Source organism: Pavona decussata, unplaced genomic scaffold, assembly GCF_977016875.1.
Source record: "Pavona decussata unplaced genomic scaffold, jaPavDecu1.1 SCAFFOLD_164, whole genome shotgun sequence".
NCBI lineage: Eukaryota > Metazoa > Cnidaria > Anthozoa > Scleractinia > Agariciidae > Pavona > Pavona decussata.
This window is the reverse complement of record NW_028145575.1, coordinates 734,795-751,680: the sequence shown is the minus strand read 5'-3', so window position 1 is coordinate 751,680 and position 16,886 is coordinate 734,795. Positions and strand designations below refer to the sequence as shown.

The 16,886-nt window shown below is 36.3% G+C and overlaps 1 protein-coding gene across 2 annotated transcripts in view; it reads left to right on the top strand.

The window, feature by feature from the left end:
* Window positions 1-1,120: 1,120 nt before the first annotated feature.
* The window catches only part of LOC146464374 (unconventional myosin-Ie-like), a 36,270-nt gene continuing 20,504 nt past the window's right edge, over window positions 1,121-16,886 (top strand). For both annotated transcript variants that reach the window (XM_085129927.1, XM_085129925.1), the window contains exons 1-21: window positions 1,121-1,280; window positions 1,362-1,496; window positions 3,823-3,912; window positions 4,615-4,709; window positions 6,587-6,674; window positions 7,062-7,151; window positions 7,654-7,731; window positions 7,863-7,947; window positions 8,431-8,534; window positions 9,290-9,422; window positions 10,239-10,302; window positions 10,467-10,533; window positions 10,651-10,716; window positions 11,228-11,308; window positions 11,974-12,060; window positions 12,607-12,690; window positions 12,921-13,007; window positions 13,356-13,436; window positions 14,687-14,772; window positions 14,897-14,978; window positions 16,328-16,533. In XM_085129927.1, the coding sequence (XP_084986053.1) occupies window positions 1,278-1,280; window positions 1,362-1,496; window positions 3,823-3,912; window positions 4,615-4,709; window positions 6,587-6,674; window positions 7,062-7,151; window positions 7,654-7,731; window positions 7,863-7,947; window positions 8,431-8,534; window positions 9,290-9,422; window positions 10,239-10,302; window positions 10,467-10,533; window positions 10,651-10,716; window positions 11,228-11,308; window positions 11,974-12,060; window positions 12,607-12,690; window positions 12,921-13,007; window positions 13,356-13,436; window positions 14,687-14,772; window positions 14,897-14,978; window positions 16,328-16,533 (1,892 nt within the window). In that variant the 5' untranslated portion in view covers window positions 1,121-1,277. The remainder of the gene's footprint in view (window positions 1,281-1,361; window positions 1,497-3,822; window positions 3,913-4,614; window positions 4,710-6,586; window positions 6,675-7,061; window positions 7,152-7,653; window positions 7,732-7,862; window positions 7,948-8,430; window positions 8,535-9,289; window positions 9,423-10,238; window positions 10,303-10,466; window positions 10,534-10,650; window positions 10,717-11,227; window positions 11,309-11,973; window positions 12,061-12,606; window positions 12,691-12,920; window positions 13,008-13,355; window positions 13,437-14,686; window positions 14,773-14,896; window positions 14,979-16,327; window positions 16,534-16,886) is intronic.

The following is a 16,886-nucleotide window of genomic DNA, read 5'->3' as shown; positions in this document are numbered from 1 at the left end:
TTCGAAGGGCCTCTGCTCGCAGGGTACCGAACCCTGGGCCCGTTGGCCGAACTAAAAAAATAATAATAATAATTAATTAAAATAATAAAAAATAAAAAAAATGCCGGACACTCTTAAGTGCAACCTTGCGCATTAAAAATCCAGGTGTTTTGCCAAGATAAAACAAGATTTTATGTTTACAATGTCGATCCTATTTATTTTATGCCCAGTCCGAGTTATTTTCTACACATGAAATGTATAATTTTAGCCAATTAAAAGCGGAAATAGAACTCAACATTTCCATTAAACTGCTTCCTGTAATACCTCCCCCACCCCCTTCTCTCTCCCTTCCCCAACTCAGATCCTCCATCTTTTAAAAATTACTGTGTGGCCATTGGCTTCAAAATATTTCCAATTAAAAATGGCTAAAATTAATCACCTAAGGAAAGGTTTAGACAATTATGGTTTTGAAATTTGATCCCACTATTACTTTCTATGAACGAAAAAATATTCATAGTGAAAACTGGCCAAATGGTGTTTTCTAGATTTACCCTACCAGATTATAAATGACAAGAAATATTGGCGTTGAAACGATTCTTAGGAAACCCACGTTTAGTCACGTTTTAAAAGAATATATTGACCATCATAACATTCTAAGCCTACACCTGCTGACTGTCTGCCATCAAATGATATCATCCCCAAAGAATTTTAAAACATTGTAATTTTTGCATTAATTGTGTCGTGTCTATGCAAACAATAAAGATTCTACACGTCCATTCGCTTTTAATAAATATTTTAGTAAAAAATTCCGAACTGAAAATTTCTACAAAACTGCGTTTTTCCTGGCGATTTTCCAAACCTGAAAAAATGGCAACGGATCTGTTTTGTTTTGGTGTCTGATTCGGTTGCAATTCAATACGACTGACCCCTTTCGTTTAAAGTTAATAAAAATTTAGTCGATAAAATTCACCGCAAAAAAAGAGGAGGCAGACAGGCCCGATGGCACCCTATCAACGCTATTTTTAGCCCTTCAGTCATTGTGGTTAAGAGCGCTCTTCTGATTGGCTGTTAGACTCAGGTTGTCCAATCACAAGGGGTTTTAGAATTTCGAAACCTGTTCCTCCGTATATGGTGAACAATTTTGATCATGCGCGCCAAATGAAAACATCACTTCCGAACTAGAGGAGGTTCCGGTTGCGTCCTAAATACTTCTCTCTCGGCTTCTGAGAATGAGTACGGCTTCCTCTTCCTTACTACATTCCTCTTAATCTTTAGTGTGTACAGTTGCAGCCGACAAAATGGTAAGTGAATGATTCTAGAATGCTTTTCTTGTTCGCGTTGCTTGCTAGATTGACACGTTGTGGAATCGATCTATTTTCCAGCCTTCGAACTACCACTGGCAGAGCAAGGGCAATGTTAAGGCAAGCGGGGTGGAAGATATGGTTCTTTTGCCGAAGATCCAAGAAGCGGCAATTGTGGAGAACCTTAAGAAGCGTTATATGGACGACCTAATCTTCGTATCCTTTTTTTACACATCCTCAAAATTTCTTTGTGAAGAATTAGAGAGCGTAATTAATGGTGTCAGTGTTGTGCGGTTTAGATAAGCGTAAGCTTTAGCTCAGCTTGTGCGTCGTTCATGAATCATTACGTACACTTTTTTCTGTTTCAGTTTAAAAGGTTATTTTTAATTTCCTTGTTGGACTTCTTCCTGAAATTATTTTTGAAAATCACGGACAGATGTCAACAAACGAACGTGTCCATGTTGGTCGTTTGCTAGCGTTAAGTTTGTGAAGTTTGTATGAAGCCAGCTGAGAGCGGACGCTTTCTTTTGTGTTTTTATAGAGAGCTCACATCTCCTCATATCGAGCGGTAAAATGTTCCTGTGCATTTATTAAGTGGCTAAATTCATTTTTTATCTACTAAAGATAAGCTAAATCCTCCCTTAAAATTGTTTCCGTGAAATAATTAAAGTGTGGCTACTAATATGAGCTTTTCTCAGCAGGGCGTCTTTGTATGTATTTGAAATACCTTGTGTGAAGACATGGGTTTAATTAAATAATTCCACCTTATATCTGATTCCCCAGCAATGTTTTGGAAGTACTTTGATTAGCACCTAAACCTAATTCAGATTGTGAGCCATTCAAAGTATGAGATACAATATCAAAAGTTTGATTATTATTTTACAAACTGTTAGTAGTTATTTAAATTTTCTCAATAAATAATTCTTTTCAATATCCAAAACAAATTCAACAAGATGTTGATTTGGGTTTTTTTCATTTTCAAAATTTAGTTGAAGTACTATCAGATTTATATTTAGTTTGTTGCTTTTGTGATATGAGTCATGGGTGATCATTTTCTGCTTGAGCAGTCAATTACAAATTTGTGTTGTTTAGAGTTGTGAGTAAGTTTGAAGGAATGTGGTCTAGATTGTTCAGTTAAGTAGTCAGGAGAGACCAAAGTTACTTGGATTGAATGGTATGAACCATCATCATGAACGTAAAATGTTTACTGACTTGTACATTTTGTACTTACTGTTTTTTTGTTTCATTTAGAGATACTGGCATTGTTGCATTATTTCCCTAAAATCGAAATTGAAATCAAGCTTATTCCTCTTGTAATATGATTATGATTATGATGACACTAAAAGTAAGAGACATGCTGTGATCAAGATTACACAGAATTTTGTCAGAAATCTTTAGCCAAATTGAGTGGTCCCAGTAGTGGCCCACCTGTGGGTACTGTGTCCTTGTTTTATGCTATCAAAAGGGAACAGAAGAATGGGAACTGGAAGAGAAGGGGATGGGAACCACAGACAAAATGGTGTTTGTAAGGGGAGAAGGAATGAGAGAAGTAGAAAAGGTGTGGTACTATCCAATATTTTGGGACAGAGTGAAAGTGCACTGAGATAAGATATGACAAGAAAGAGACTTGGGAACTAAGTTGCCACTTTTACATCAGAAATATGTAGTGTTTTCCAGGATTCTTGGTAGCTGGCATTCTGAAAATGCTGTTTAACTTCAGGTTTAGGCTATAGAAGTGTTTTACAATACCGATGGACATTTTACAATGTAAATCCAGGGTAACTTGGATTCCATTTTCTAGTTCTGACAAATTAAAGATGAAATACTTTTGATTGGGAATGAGTTCATGAGTACAGATCAGCAGATCATCAATTTCTTCAGAAAGGCCATTGAAACAGTTGCAAACTGATTGGGTTGAGTTGAAATTAGCTTACTTGTCTAAATCGTGGGGTGTACCAAAACCTGTCCAATTTGTCAAGGACAAGTATAGCTGTAGAAATTTAGTTTGGACATGTAAATCTTTGACCTGGCTTGCCTGTTGGACAAGCACATTTCTGATTATGGACAACTACAGAAAAAGATGAAAATTGACTATTTGTCTTGTTGTTGATGGGGAAGAAAATGAGAGTGATGACATAGAGTGAAAATTCAAAAAAACGTTTTTTGCAAGGACTTTTGGTTTCAGACAACCAAATTTCCTATGATGGTTATCTGAAGGACAAGTGGCTTACAAAATTTTTCTCTTACTGTGAACTGGTATAAGAAAGAAATTGGACTGCCCAATGTCTACTGTTCAACCAGTTACAGTATTAGTCACAGACCTCTTTCATTAAGATTTTAAACTGTTGGACAAGGGGTTATTGTACCTGGGCAGCATAGTTAACTTGGATATGGTCTTCTATTTCAAAGTTGGTTGAGATGTTAAAAGCAGCCAGGCAAAGTTGTATTCACAGAAGGTCAATTTGCCCAGTACCTGGCCCTTAATGAAACCCCTGATTAGAAACCTGAAATATTCAGTTCAATCCCTTAACTCGTAGAACAGACATACATCGGTCCTGTGTTGATCTCTGTCAACCCATTCAAACAGATGCCATACTTCACAGAGAGGGAAATTGACATGTATCAGGGAGCTGTAAGTACCAACGATACAAATGACTTTAATAAAATTTGTCTAAACCCACCTCTGGTTTTACTCAGAACAAGGTGCCATAACTCAGAATGACATGTACAGTCAACTCACCTTGAGGACACCTCACTATTATGGACACTCCAATAATATGGACAGCAGCTAAATCCCTGACAATAATAAGTTACAGAAGTTTGACTGAAATAAATTCCTGCTTTTATGGATTTTTGCTGTTAAGGACACTAACTCACTGTCCTGAGGGCGTCCTCAATAAAGGGAGTTGACTGTCATCCAAAACCACCAGCTGAGAATGGCAAAAAAAAGATGTCTCAAATTTGAACAAGTTTGACTTGATCATTATCACATGACTGCCATTTTGTTGGCCACATTTTAAAAGCGTGGCCTTCAGGCAATAATTTTTTGTGTGTCTATTTAATATTGTGGAAAACCTGTCTATATGCCAAAACTGTTCAGCACTTTAGGCCTTTCTCCAATTTCTGACCTAAATTACTCAGAATACTACCTCTTTCACTAAGAATTTAGTTGTGTTTTGTATAATTTTGTTAAAAGGCCATAACATTCCCTGAAAGTTTGTCTGCATCTCTGTAACTTGAACTACAAGGAAACAATTTTGATTATCAAGTCTTTCTTTGATGACAAAACATGTCTGGCAAACTAATTTGTTTTTAATGTGTTTTCCACCTTCAGGCATCATATGAGAACCCCCCACATATCTATGCCTTAACTGACAACATGTACAGAAACATGTTAATTGATCAAGAGAATCAGTGTGTTATTATCAGGTATACGTGTAACATTGTCTCAAAACCCTTTTTTTACATACAATAAACATTACAATGGAAGGGCCTTATGCAAGGGTATCATGTTAAGTGGCTTTCGCTCTATTTTGGTAGAGACTGTTATTGTGTAAAAAACTTCTTTATGCTTCAATTTCCCCCACAGAAGGGCAAGCCTAATCGGAATGCAATAAGTGCTGTGCTCTGTTCGTAAAGGCAATACAAACAACTTCATGGAGAAAAAAATGGCTATGTGAAATTTATCACATAGCTGCTTTATTAAGTTCCAAATATCCAATATAAATAAGAATATAAACTTTTGTTAAATATGTATTGCCTACAAAGGTGAGGGCAATAAACCGCTAATATATATGATAATTATCTTAGTACAAAGAAGAGGCAGGAATGGGGAGGAGGAGGGTCGATGAAAAAGTTGTGTGTGCATGTAAATAAACTCATCAGGGTATGGTTAAGACTCATACATTTGGTGACAGATACATGACCAAAAAACCTACAACAATTTTTTTTTCTTGCCAACTGCAAATCATCCGCCATCTTGGATTTCCATGTGTGGTTTTTGGGTGAATTTTGTGATTATTTCATCCTTTTTTCACTCGAAACTTACAAGCAATGAGTGGACACAGCTGACGATGTTCTAGAGAGGCTTTGGAACGATTCTGCTGATGAGTAAGACATTTTTGGCAATGAATTTGACGGCGAAAGTGATGAAGATTCAGTGAAGATTATAGCGACGAGTCTGGTCCGCACGTGGGTGAAAAAATGGCCCGCAGTAAAAGGGTTAATAATGCCTTGCTTGAGTAAGTTCAGTTTTTCAAAAGCTAAAAACAAGAAGCTCCGACCAGTGTCTGTGCAAAAGTAGAGGTTATGTGCGACAATTTTAATTTCAAGGCAAAACTATTTCATATTAGGAAGTGCTTTGCGGGTTACCACCAAGCATCTTGTTCAGTTTTCCTGCTACATTTGATTTTAAAGGTGTCTAGCTTTTGGAATATGAAAGCTTAGGAAAGTGCATGAACCAATAACATCCATGTTTTTTTTTTGTTTTGTTTTGTTTTTTTTAGTGCAATAACAGTAACCAATACATTTAAGTCATTCACCAGGTCTCCAAAAACATGCATGAACAGAAAAACTTTGCTGTTAGTACAATACAGCGGTAGCTCACTTTGAAAAAAGGTGGCTGCCTGGGGGGAATGTGGTTGCATCTTTAGGGTGGCCACCCTAGATATGTGTGCTGAATCATACAAGTCATGTACATGTTTGCTTTAAATTTTCTCTTGTGAACAAGAAAGTATTTTATCATTGTAATGAGCAGAAATAAATCAGCACTTTTTAAAGTAAACCTCTAGAAATAATTTCTTGTGTTGTATTTTGGATTGCATTACAACTATGTTTTTGTACATCTGGTACAAGAAAACATTTCCCCACAAGACATTACAGTCAATCCACATCATGTGTGACCAGTATTCCGAGAATGAAATAAACATTCAAATTTCTCTTTGAATGGAATGTTGAACATTTCTCTGGAAATCTTTTCGAAAAAGACGCATTAACTGAAGAAAAGATTCTAAATACTTGGGAAACAACTGTTATTCGTAAATTTCCAAAATACCTGTCACACGTGACGTGGATTGACTGTAAGTTTACAGGATTGTGCAAGTTTGTAGAGTTTAGTGAACTCCATCAACTTGAGCAGTGTGCATCCTTCAGGTGCCCCCCCCCCCCCCCCAAAAAAAAAAAAAAATCAATTCCATAATTATTATTTATGTGTGACTACTTTTGATCTAGGTAGCTGAACTTTTTCAAAAAGAGCATTTTACCAGTAAATTTCTCTTGTAACTGAGTAAGACTTCTTATTATCACAGTGGAGAAAGTGGAGCAGGGAAGACAGTTTGTGCCAAGTTTATCATGAATTATCTTGCTAAAGTGTCAGGAGGAGGCCCAAGTGTGCAGGTATGTGTAATTTATTACAAGAATACATTAATTTTTATAAGTAATATGCTGTTAGTTTTGACCTCGTCATGGGCAAGCATGAGAAGGAGTTCATAAACAAATTCATAGCTGGTAATAAAGGGTCCACATAGAAAAAAGTATTTTTACAACAACTGGCAATTTTTATTGCTACCCCCTGTGGATTATTTACTCTTCATTTCTCACTGACTTCAGAAACGTTGCCCAAAAGCAAAACACAATGATCCCAACAAGGCAATGAACCCACCGTATTCAATCCAGAATTCAACATGATAAACATTAGGTCAACACCTCCCTCAGACTAATATCTTAACTGACTTTTAATACCTGGCAGTAATAATCGTTTATGTTCAACAACTTTTTCCTTAGAAAGTCAAAGATGTGATTCTAGAATCTAATCCTCTTCTGGAAGCTTTCGGGAATGCCAAGACAGTCAGAAACAACAACTCTAGTCGATTTGTAAGTTTAGATTCTTGTTCTGTGCATTGTAAGTAAAGCTGGTTTTCATGTGACCATGGATCAATGCATGCTACACTGTACCATAATGATTACAAAACTGCATGATAGTAAGCAGTTGCATGGAAACCAGACTGTACACTAACAATCAAATTATTATTGTCTGCAGTGCATTTTAAGACATGATTGCTAAATTTATTGTATTTTGTTACATACTGTTAAATTTGTGACATGTTAATTGTAGAGTTTGTAAAATCACAGTTTAAGGACGGTGCCTACTTTTGTTACTGTGCATATGTTCTACACATCTCGAGATACTAGGGCTTCCTATTGGTGGTGCCTACTAATAATGGGATATGTTTTGCTTGGTTTAAAACTATGCGGAGAAAGCAGAACTTAGCAAGTGCTTTTGGTATCCTAAAAGAAAATTGGGGGTAAATGTGCATTTTTCCAGAGATAATAAAGCTTTGTAGTTATTACTGACATTCTGCATTACTTTTGTCAGGGAAAATATGTGGAGATTCAGTTTACCAAGGGTGGGCAGCCTGATGGTGGCAAGATTTCCAACTTTCTATTGGAGAAGGTTTGTGTGCTTCCATTAGACATATACCTTACTTCCAAATTTTTAACAGGTCCCACCCAAAATCTAATGAACAACATAATTTAAATGTGAGTTTCTTAGTGGACTGTGTGTTTGTTTTCTTGATCCTTTAGTCAAGAGTTGTGAGTCAGAATCCATCGGAAAGGAACTTTCATATCTTTTATCAACTTCTTGTGGGATCAACAGATGAAGATAAAGGTTAGTGTAATGTCCCAGAGCTGTGGTTTAATATAAAATCATGATACTCCCTTGGGTATGCATGGTTAACTTCTAGCACCTCCATACAATGCCATAATATTTCCTTGACGTACAGTCAGTCCAATAGTGTCCAGCATCAAAATTCTCCTTATAAAATCATTAGTTGATCAAACATATAAGTTATGAGAATTAAGAAAGAGATCAGTAAAGATGAAATGTCGGATGTTTTAACAAATTCCTCCCACTAGCATCATAACAAATATGTGAAAGACCAGTGAAGGAGATGTGCAAGTCAATATTGGGATTAACATCTACACACAGTGATACAATGATACAACTTTTCCATTCAAACCAGTCATGTTTATCCCAAGGACCATCGCTCCTCCTCAGCTGAGAAAGCACCCTTAGATTGATGTTGTCTCGCTGAAGGCAGGAGTGACTGTTTGAACACATAGGTGAATGTTTCATTTCCTTGACCAACAGGTCAGTTGGGTCTGACAGAGCCAAGTTATTATTACTATCTGAATCAGAGTGGTACATACTCAGTGGATGGCACTGATGATGTCAAGGAGTACGAAGAAACGAGGGTGAGTGCTACTTGCAACAACTCTACTCTTTGTTGATGAATATGTTGTGGTGTTAAATAAGGAGGCTTGTAAGAAGTTTTCATTGCTGTAGTGTTTGTGGAATGATGAAAGATTTTAAATACAAAATATTGTCTATGATCATGTGGACAAACTATAAAAAGCTTTGTAACTCAGTTGTTGGGCAATACTTTTAGGCTAGTTCTAGCATCATCTCAGTTCCCATGGCAACAGCTCTGCAAAAAGGACCTCTAAATTTCAGTTTTTGTAAATTATCTCAAAAACTAAGTAGGTAACCTACTGTTTTTATTGCTTTGTTAGAAAGCACCCTTCATTCTTTAAATCCTCTAACACTATAACAAAAAGTTATCCAGTGACTCTTATGTTATTTCAAAAAAGGCAATTTTCACCTACAGAAAATTCTACTGGATAACTTTCTCCCAAACGTTTGTATTTGAAGTGGCATGCTAAATGTTGCATGCATGCTAAAAATCAAATAGGTAACCGAGCAAAATTTTGTGACAAAAACAAATGTTTCCTACAGCTTTTATTTCTGGTTTGTGCGATTTTATGCTGCATTTCCACTTCCCATGTAATGCTAGGCGCAACTTTTGATAGGTATGGCGTGGGTGGGTTACGTACGCACAAGTGCCCAAAAACCCTTTTGAGCCTCCTTAAACTTGATCCTTTATGGTTGCTTGGAGTTGAATGACTTGTTTTTTTTATTCTGCCTTCTCTCCTTCCTTGTTGCAATATAGAAAGCCATGGATGTGATAGGAATAACTGATGAAGAACAGGCCAGTGTGGTGCAGATAGTGGCTGGGGTGCTTCATTTGGGCAATATATCATTTGATGAACAAGGCAACTATGCAGTGCCATGTGATGATGAATGTATGTTCTTCAACGCACTTTCGTAATAATTTTTTACATACAATAAATCGCTCAAGTCATGCTTCCTTGACAGTATGGTGCACATCTCCAAAGTTGCCAATGAATATAAAAACAAACGGTTGCGTGGTCGTATTTTCCCTCTCCTCTCTCTCCTTTCTCCTAAATCTTGTCTCTTTTGTATCATTCTAAACCTTCTTGTGACCTTAAAACCTGTGATTTAGTGTAAGTTGTTTCATGAAAAGCGCTCACGTTTTCACATGTTACTGAACCATTAGAAATAATTGTTTTCAGGATTTCTGAGTTAACTTTAGAAACATAACAGATTATAAGTATATAACTTGGAGAACAAGACATGACAATTAATTTGTGTTTCCATATCTGATTTGAAGAAACTTTACGAGTGTCGAGTGGTCTTATTAATTCCATAGAAACACAGACAAAATGTCTTCTTGTTCCTCTGAGATTATTAAATTATTTTAGAATGTCATGTTTCCAGAGAGTTCTAGAAACAGGCTTTATCCAACTAAATTGCGTGTTCAATAAAATTTCTTTTCCAGTTACACTATATATCAGACTGAGAACACTTGCACAATTTTGGTGATTTTTTGGCATCCCCTAGCTTTAAACTCTAACAATGTACATATGATTGTACTAATAAAGTTTGTTATAATAACAATTCTACTTTTGAGCCTAAACGCTCTTCTGGCCAGCTTACCTTTCTTGTGTCAATGAATGTCACGGACACCCCTAATTTTTTGTCAAGCTTCCCCTGGCAACATTACAAAAGACTAAACATAATTTTTTTTATGTCTTCAGTTTTAGCATATCCAGCATACTTGATGGGTGTAAATGACATGTTGTTGAAGGAGAAACTGACGAGGTATGAGATAACAGAACGGCATGAATAACATATTTTAAAATTAATGACTGTTGTGTTTGGCATCATTTGGCTTGTATAAGTCTATGTCAGGTAGATCTAATCAACATCCTTAAATAATTAAATTATGCTTCTATGAACCAACTGGCCTCTTTTTATTTTTGTAGTCGTGTAATGGACAGCAAGTGGGGTGGCAAAACGGAAACAATCAACATGAAACTGAACGTTGAACAGGTACAACATGATCACAAAATATACAACTTTTCTCAACTTGAAACATGCCATAAACTGCAAATATGTACTAACTTGATTTTCAAAAGTTTTTTTTCATTCTGATCTCTCTCTTTCTAGGCCTGTTATACCAGGGATGCATTAGCCAAAGCTCTCTATGCCAGATTATTTGACTTTCTCGTCCAGGTAAGTGGTAGACTTGACTTGTCCACATTCATTTCTCCTTCTGTCCCTCTCCCTCTTTTTCTCTAGACTCTGTCAAACACAACAACAAACAAGCAAAACATGATCATTTGGCTGTCTTTTGTCTTGTTTTCTTTTCATTTTTGTTTTGTTTTGTTTGTTTCCATACTTACATGTATATGCACTTGCTTAGATTTGAATTTTTCATTTATTATTATTATTATTATTATTATTATTATTATTATTATTATTATTATTATTATTATTATTATCATCAGTGTCCTTGATTAGTAGACCTACACAAAAGTATGGCAATTTAGAAGATCTGACACTTAATGATAAAAGTTTTTCTTTGCTTGTTTGTTTGTCCCCCACACCTTTTTTTTGTTCTGAGCTGGATTCTTAGTTAACGATCTCGATCTGCTAATGGCTTTTAAAAATATGTATTTCTTTTTATCAATGTTTGTTTACTTTTGTTATTACATGTAGTTCCATTGTTCTTCTTTTCTTCCAGTCTGTAAACAAAGCCATGCAAAAGAAGATTGATGAACTCACAATTGGTGTGCTGGACATTTATGGCTTTGAAATCTTCCAGGTACATGTACAATACTCATAGTTAGCTTAATGTGGCTGTCAAACTTACTTTGAATAATAAAGTAGCTTGTATGTAGTGAAGAAGCTGCTCATAGACAAGGGAAGTGTCTTTTTCATGGTTCACTCAGTCATGAAAAGTTATGGAATTTGAAATTTGCATTCCAGGCTAGGAAAATTCATGGAAATTAGACAAATTTGTTTGGGTCACAGAATTTCAGATTTTCCCAAACTTGTTTCTAGCTGATGGTGGAAAAGTAAAGCAATTCAGGAAACTTTTGTGTCAAGCAACAAATCATTCAGCCAGTGGGCTGTAACAGCTGGTAATTTTGAGGTCATGGAATTGGATTAAAAGTCATGGAATTTTCTTTTTCAGTTTCTGTGTAAACCCTGCTATTTACTGTCTGTAGTATTTATTTGTACTGCACATGGTTGTAGCTAGAAAGGTACATCAGGTGGCAAGTTTTGAAAGTAATTCACAGAAAGTACATCCAAACATTTACATTTTTATGGTAGAACATGTGTCCAAGATATCTGCTTTCCTTGATTTATGAATGAAAGGTTGTCCCTTCTACAACAGCCAGTATATGACCAGTTGAGAGCACATTATTCTCATTGTTTTTTTATACCAATGTTATTTATAATCATAATTTATTCCAAAATGTTTAGAAAAATGGATTTGAACAGTTTTGTATCAACTTTGTGAATGAAAAGCTGCAGCAGATCTTTATTGAGCTGACACTGAAAGCTGAACAGGTAACTGGTGAAATTCCTAAACTTAATAATAAATGGTATAACTCATGATATCCCATGTGCCACCCTCACCTGGGGGGGGGAAGGGGAAGGGGTTGACCTGCATCGTTTGCAAAGTCTTACATGGTTGGTCAAGAGAACAAAGATCAAACAACAAAACAATGCTCCCAGCCCTAGAAAACAATGCAGCTGCAGGTCCATTGAAAATACATTTCTGTAGCTTTTGAAAGGTGCAAGGGAGCCAATAGAAGCATGGAGGCACACAGGGTGAGGGGCGGGGGGTGGGGGGGAGCCACAGGATCTTGGGCTGGGGCATCCTCTGTTGCGGGGGGTGGGGGGAGGTAGAGATCGATGGAGGAATTTAATTTCCTGGACAATTCCCCACACTTATAGAAGGAACTGATGATGATGATGATGGTGATGATAATGATAATGATGATGATACATGTAGATCAACCACACCCCCTTGTTGTACACGAGTGATAAATGGATTGCCATGTTTACTGGTTCAAAATGTAACTACTAACTTTAAGCTATGGTTCTTTGTAGGAGGAGTATGTAGAAGAGGGAATCAACTGGAGTCCAATTGATTATTTCAACAACAAAATTGTGTGTGATGTAATAGAAAGCAAGGTGAGATGTTCAAGTCTTGCACTTACTAAGAGTAAGAAATTTCCTTCTTTGGCAAGTTTCATCACTTCAAAACTCAACAGTTTTAAGTAACATTTTTGTTGTTGACAGAAGTGTGATGCAATGTTGTTATGTTGAGTGGTAGAGCATCTGAACTAGTAATAATTGGAAGGTCATACTTTAGGTTCAGTTCATGTTGGTTTTCTCAATAGTTGTTGGTGTTGCTTTGACAGAAACCCCCGGGAATAATGTGTGTGCTGGATGATGTTTGTGCCACAATGCATGCTGTTAGTGAAGGAGCTGATGCCACTCTTCTTGAGGTATAGTAAATTTGGATTTTGGAAATTACTAGTTCAAGAACAAAACAAGAAGTCACTTACTTTATTCAGATCATCAAGGAGGACTATGCTCTTTCTCAGTGCCTGGTGTTTTTTGAATATTTCATTATGCAACGTTTAAGCCTTGTGTTGTTTTCTTGGATGAATAGTAACTTTTTTTAATAGTAATATATAATGCTATCTCATCTCCGCACTGAACAGAACCAGTGAGTGATGTTACCTGAAATGAATGAAGTACTTTATCTTTAAATAATGATCTGGCATTTTTCTTATTATTTTTAATTAGTTGTTTAATGGGTGTTATAATTACATGACTGTTTGATTTTGTAGAAATTGAACAATGCGGTGGGAACTCATCAGCACTTTCAGGGAGTTAGTGGTGGCTTCATCATTCACCACTATGCAGGCAAGGTAAGCAAACAAAATTTTCATGGGTGTTTATGTTGTAGGTTAAAATGAATCCCAGGTTAAAATGATTTCAACCTAGGTTGAAATCATTTTAACCTGGGATTCATTTTAACCTACAACATTTATGTATTGTTTGAGTATTTATGATTGGCACGAGGAGAGTAAGGGGGTGTTTACATATGAAAACTCGCACCGGTGTGAGTTTGATACTGGTATGACATTGTGATTTCATACCGTGTTGACATGAAGAGACACTTCATGTTGAAAGACGTGATTGTGACGCCATATTGAATTGGATATCAAAGACTGTGCATGGGCTACCCATTCCAGACTCCTGGGAGAGTGGTTTCATGCTGGAGCGAACAGCTGTACCGCGTTTACTTGACATCAGAATGAGTCTTCATACCGGAATGAAAATCTCGCTCTGGGACAGTTACTGGGGTGAACTCGCACCTGTTTGACTCACTCCAGTACGAGATTTTGTGCTGGTATCATGTAAATGAATACAGAGCCACAAGAGGGAACTGGAGTGAACTCTTACCGGAATGAAAGTCACGCCGGTATCATGTAAACACCCCCTAACTTACAATACATCAAACTATCAATTCACTGCAATAGTGAGAGTTCCAATATTAGCAATTTGCTTTGATCACAATTTCAACTATCAATAACTATTGCAACAGTTTTCTCAACTACATGTATTAATAGTTTCAACAGTCCTCAAACAATCTCCAACCCCTAGTCCTTTTTCGACAAGTGAAAATACTTTGTTCCCTGTTCATCAGTGTTGTTTGTTGCCTTGCTGCAGTTAGGAGGATTAAAAGTTAAATATAACTTTGCTTCTATGTTTGTTTGATATCAGTTTGTTCCAGGGCCTTACCTGCATTTAAAGAGGCAACAAGTAGTCCCTCTGTATAACATGCACGATTATGACATTGAGTGAAGGCAAAATAATGTTACAACATTATCGCAATGGTAAAACTAATATCGCAGTCTGTGGTATTTCAACTATCACAACACTATCGGAACATTTGTTGTGGTTTATTTTTTTTTTTTTTAATTTTTTTTTTTTTAGGGGGTTAAAATTTTTCAAACCAGTTTAATTTTTATTTTCCTTTGTGCAGTATTCATTACCACAATCATAGACAAAGGGAAATAAAAGTCACACTGGTTTGAAAATCTTTAATTAAAAACCAAAAACAAATTTGAAGCAAAACATAGTCACTCATACCGCTTCTTTGAATTTCCTTCAGGTGACTTACGATGTTGAAGGATTTTGTGAAAGAAATCGTGATGTCCTCTTCAAAGATCTTATTGAGCTCATGCAAACAAGTGAAAAGTAAGTTTCATTGTCGATCAATGTCAGACTGAGGGATGGATGGTACAGTTGTAAGGGAGCAGTTATCTGTGGGTTTGACTGTCTGTTATAACATGTAAAACCTTGTCTTTCATTTTATTTGCAGCCCATTCATAAGGAATCTGTTCCCTGAAGATGTTAGCGCAGAAAAGAGAGGTAGACCCACAACAGCAAGCAACAAAATCAAGGTACATTGTTAAGTAAACATTATTTTACATTCTAATACAACATTGCTTTCAATATGGACTGTTAGTCGGTAGGAACAACTTTCATGACCGGTGTGCTTGTCACAGCTTCCCAGTAATTTCTAAATGAAGTGGAGAATTAAAAAAATAATTGTATCAGTTGTTTGTGTCACATCTTGTTTCATTTTTGCTTCTCTAGATACATTGAGAAGTTGTGTAGTTTCAATGTAACAATGTCAGTATGACCCTGACATTTTGTTTTGTAATAGTCCATTTTCTAATTCAGTTTAGCCTCTTTTTCAAAGTGAGCCAATGTTTTTTGTTTGGAAATTAGTTTTGTTTGCATCTGAATGAAACATTTTTTTAGTTAATTAACAACTCATTTTCTGTAGAAAGAATGTGTGCCAGGCCTTGCCTGACTTTCACAATGACACTCATTAAGGTTACCCTATACCTTCAGAGGTGTCTCGCGTTTAAGCAATGTAGCACGTCCAGTTTAAACTGTAGATACCTAAATCCCTATATAAAATTAAAAGCTTATAGAGCTGGCTATCAAACTATACCAAGAATTTTGAAATAAAATGAATTGTCCAATTTTTTACGACTTCTAAATGCGAGCGTCCGAATCACCTTTTTAAAGCTACAAGTCAAAGCGACTTTTGTTTTTGGCTAATTTAATTTGCTCCTCAGTTTCCAGACCCAAAGCGCTAAAAATACGTGTCTACGTTTTGCCATATTCAATCGCAATGAAAAGTTATAGAGCATTTTCAAAAAAGAATGAAAAAAATGTGGAGTGATCGTACAAAAATCGCTCTCGGAGAAAAAATATTTCGAAAGAAAAAATTTGCAGACACATTTTTGTTGTTTATATGTTAAACTAGCTACTGTCCAAATTTGAAGACAAACGAACAAATTCCTTTTGAGTTTTAGCTCTTTGAAGTGGCTCCTCCAAGTGAAAAAATTGATTCGAGAAAACAGCGCTAAAAATTCGGCAATTCATTTGATTTCAAAATTCTTGGTTTAGTTTGATAGCCAGCTCTATAAGCTTTAATTTGATATGAGGGTTCATGTATCTACAGTTTAAACCCGACGCACTACATCGCTTGGATGCGAGACAACTCTGAAGACACCTGAAGGTGTAGGGTAACCTTAAGCAACTTGGAAATCACATACCCCATTTGAAAATATTTTTATCTTGGTTTCTTCAGCTGAGGCCCTTTCTCTGGGGGTATTCAGTAATTTACCCTGTTATATCTGAACAAGTTTTGAGTGCTGATTTAGAACTTGGGATTTTTCTGGCCTTTGACAATACTATCTCTCATGTAAGTGATTGTCTCCTTTGTCACATTTAGACTCAAGCCAACCTACTGGTAGACAAGCTTATGAAGTGCACCCCTCATTACATCCGTTGCATCAAACCAAATGAAAGCAAGAAGGCACATGATTGGGAGGGAGACAGAGTGAAGCATCAGGTGGAGTACCTTGGACTCAAAGAAAACATTCGGGTTAGAAGAGCAGGCTTTGCATACAGACGACCCTTTCAGAAATTCCTTGAGAGGTAGGTTTACAAGAAAGTATCGAGTGAAGGGCTCTTTGCATAATTGACCTACATGTATAGTACATTTTTTAAATTGCTTTATGTTTTGTTTTAGCTCAGATTCACCAGATTTTTTGGCATGTGGCCTTGAATTACTTCAGGAAACGTTGCACCAATGTTTTCATCACTTTACGCTTCCTTTGCAATAAAAACCTATGAATGTATATAGGGGAGATAAGTCTGTTTTTATCACAAAAAAAAGCGTTAAGCAATGTTTCCTGGTGGAATTTAAGACCACATGCAAAACATCTGCTGAATCTGAGGTAAAACAGCAAAAAGTGATTTAAAAGGTACTATAGGTTGGTCATGCACTG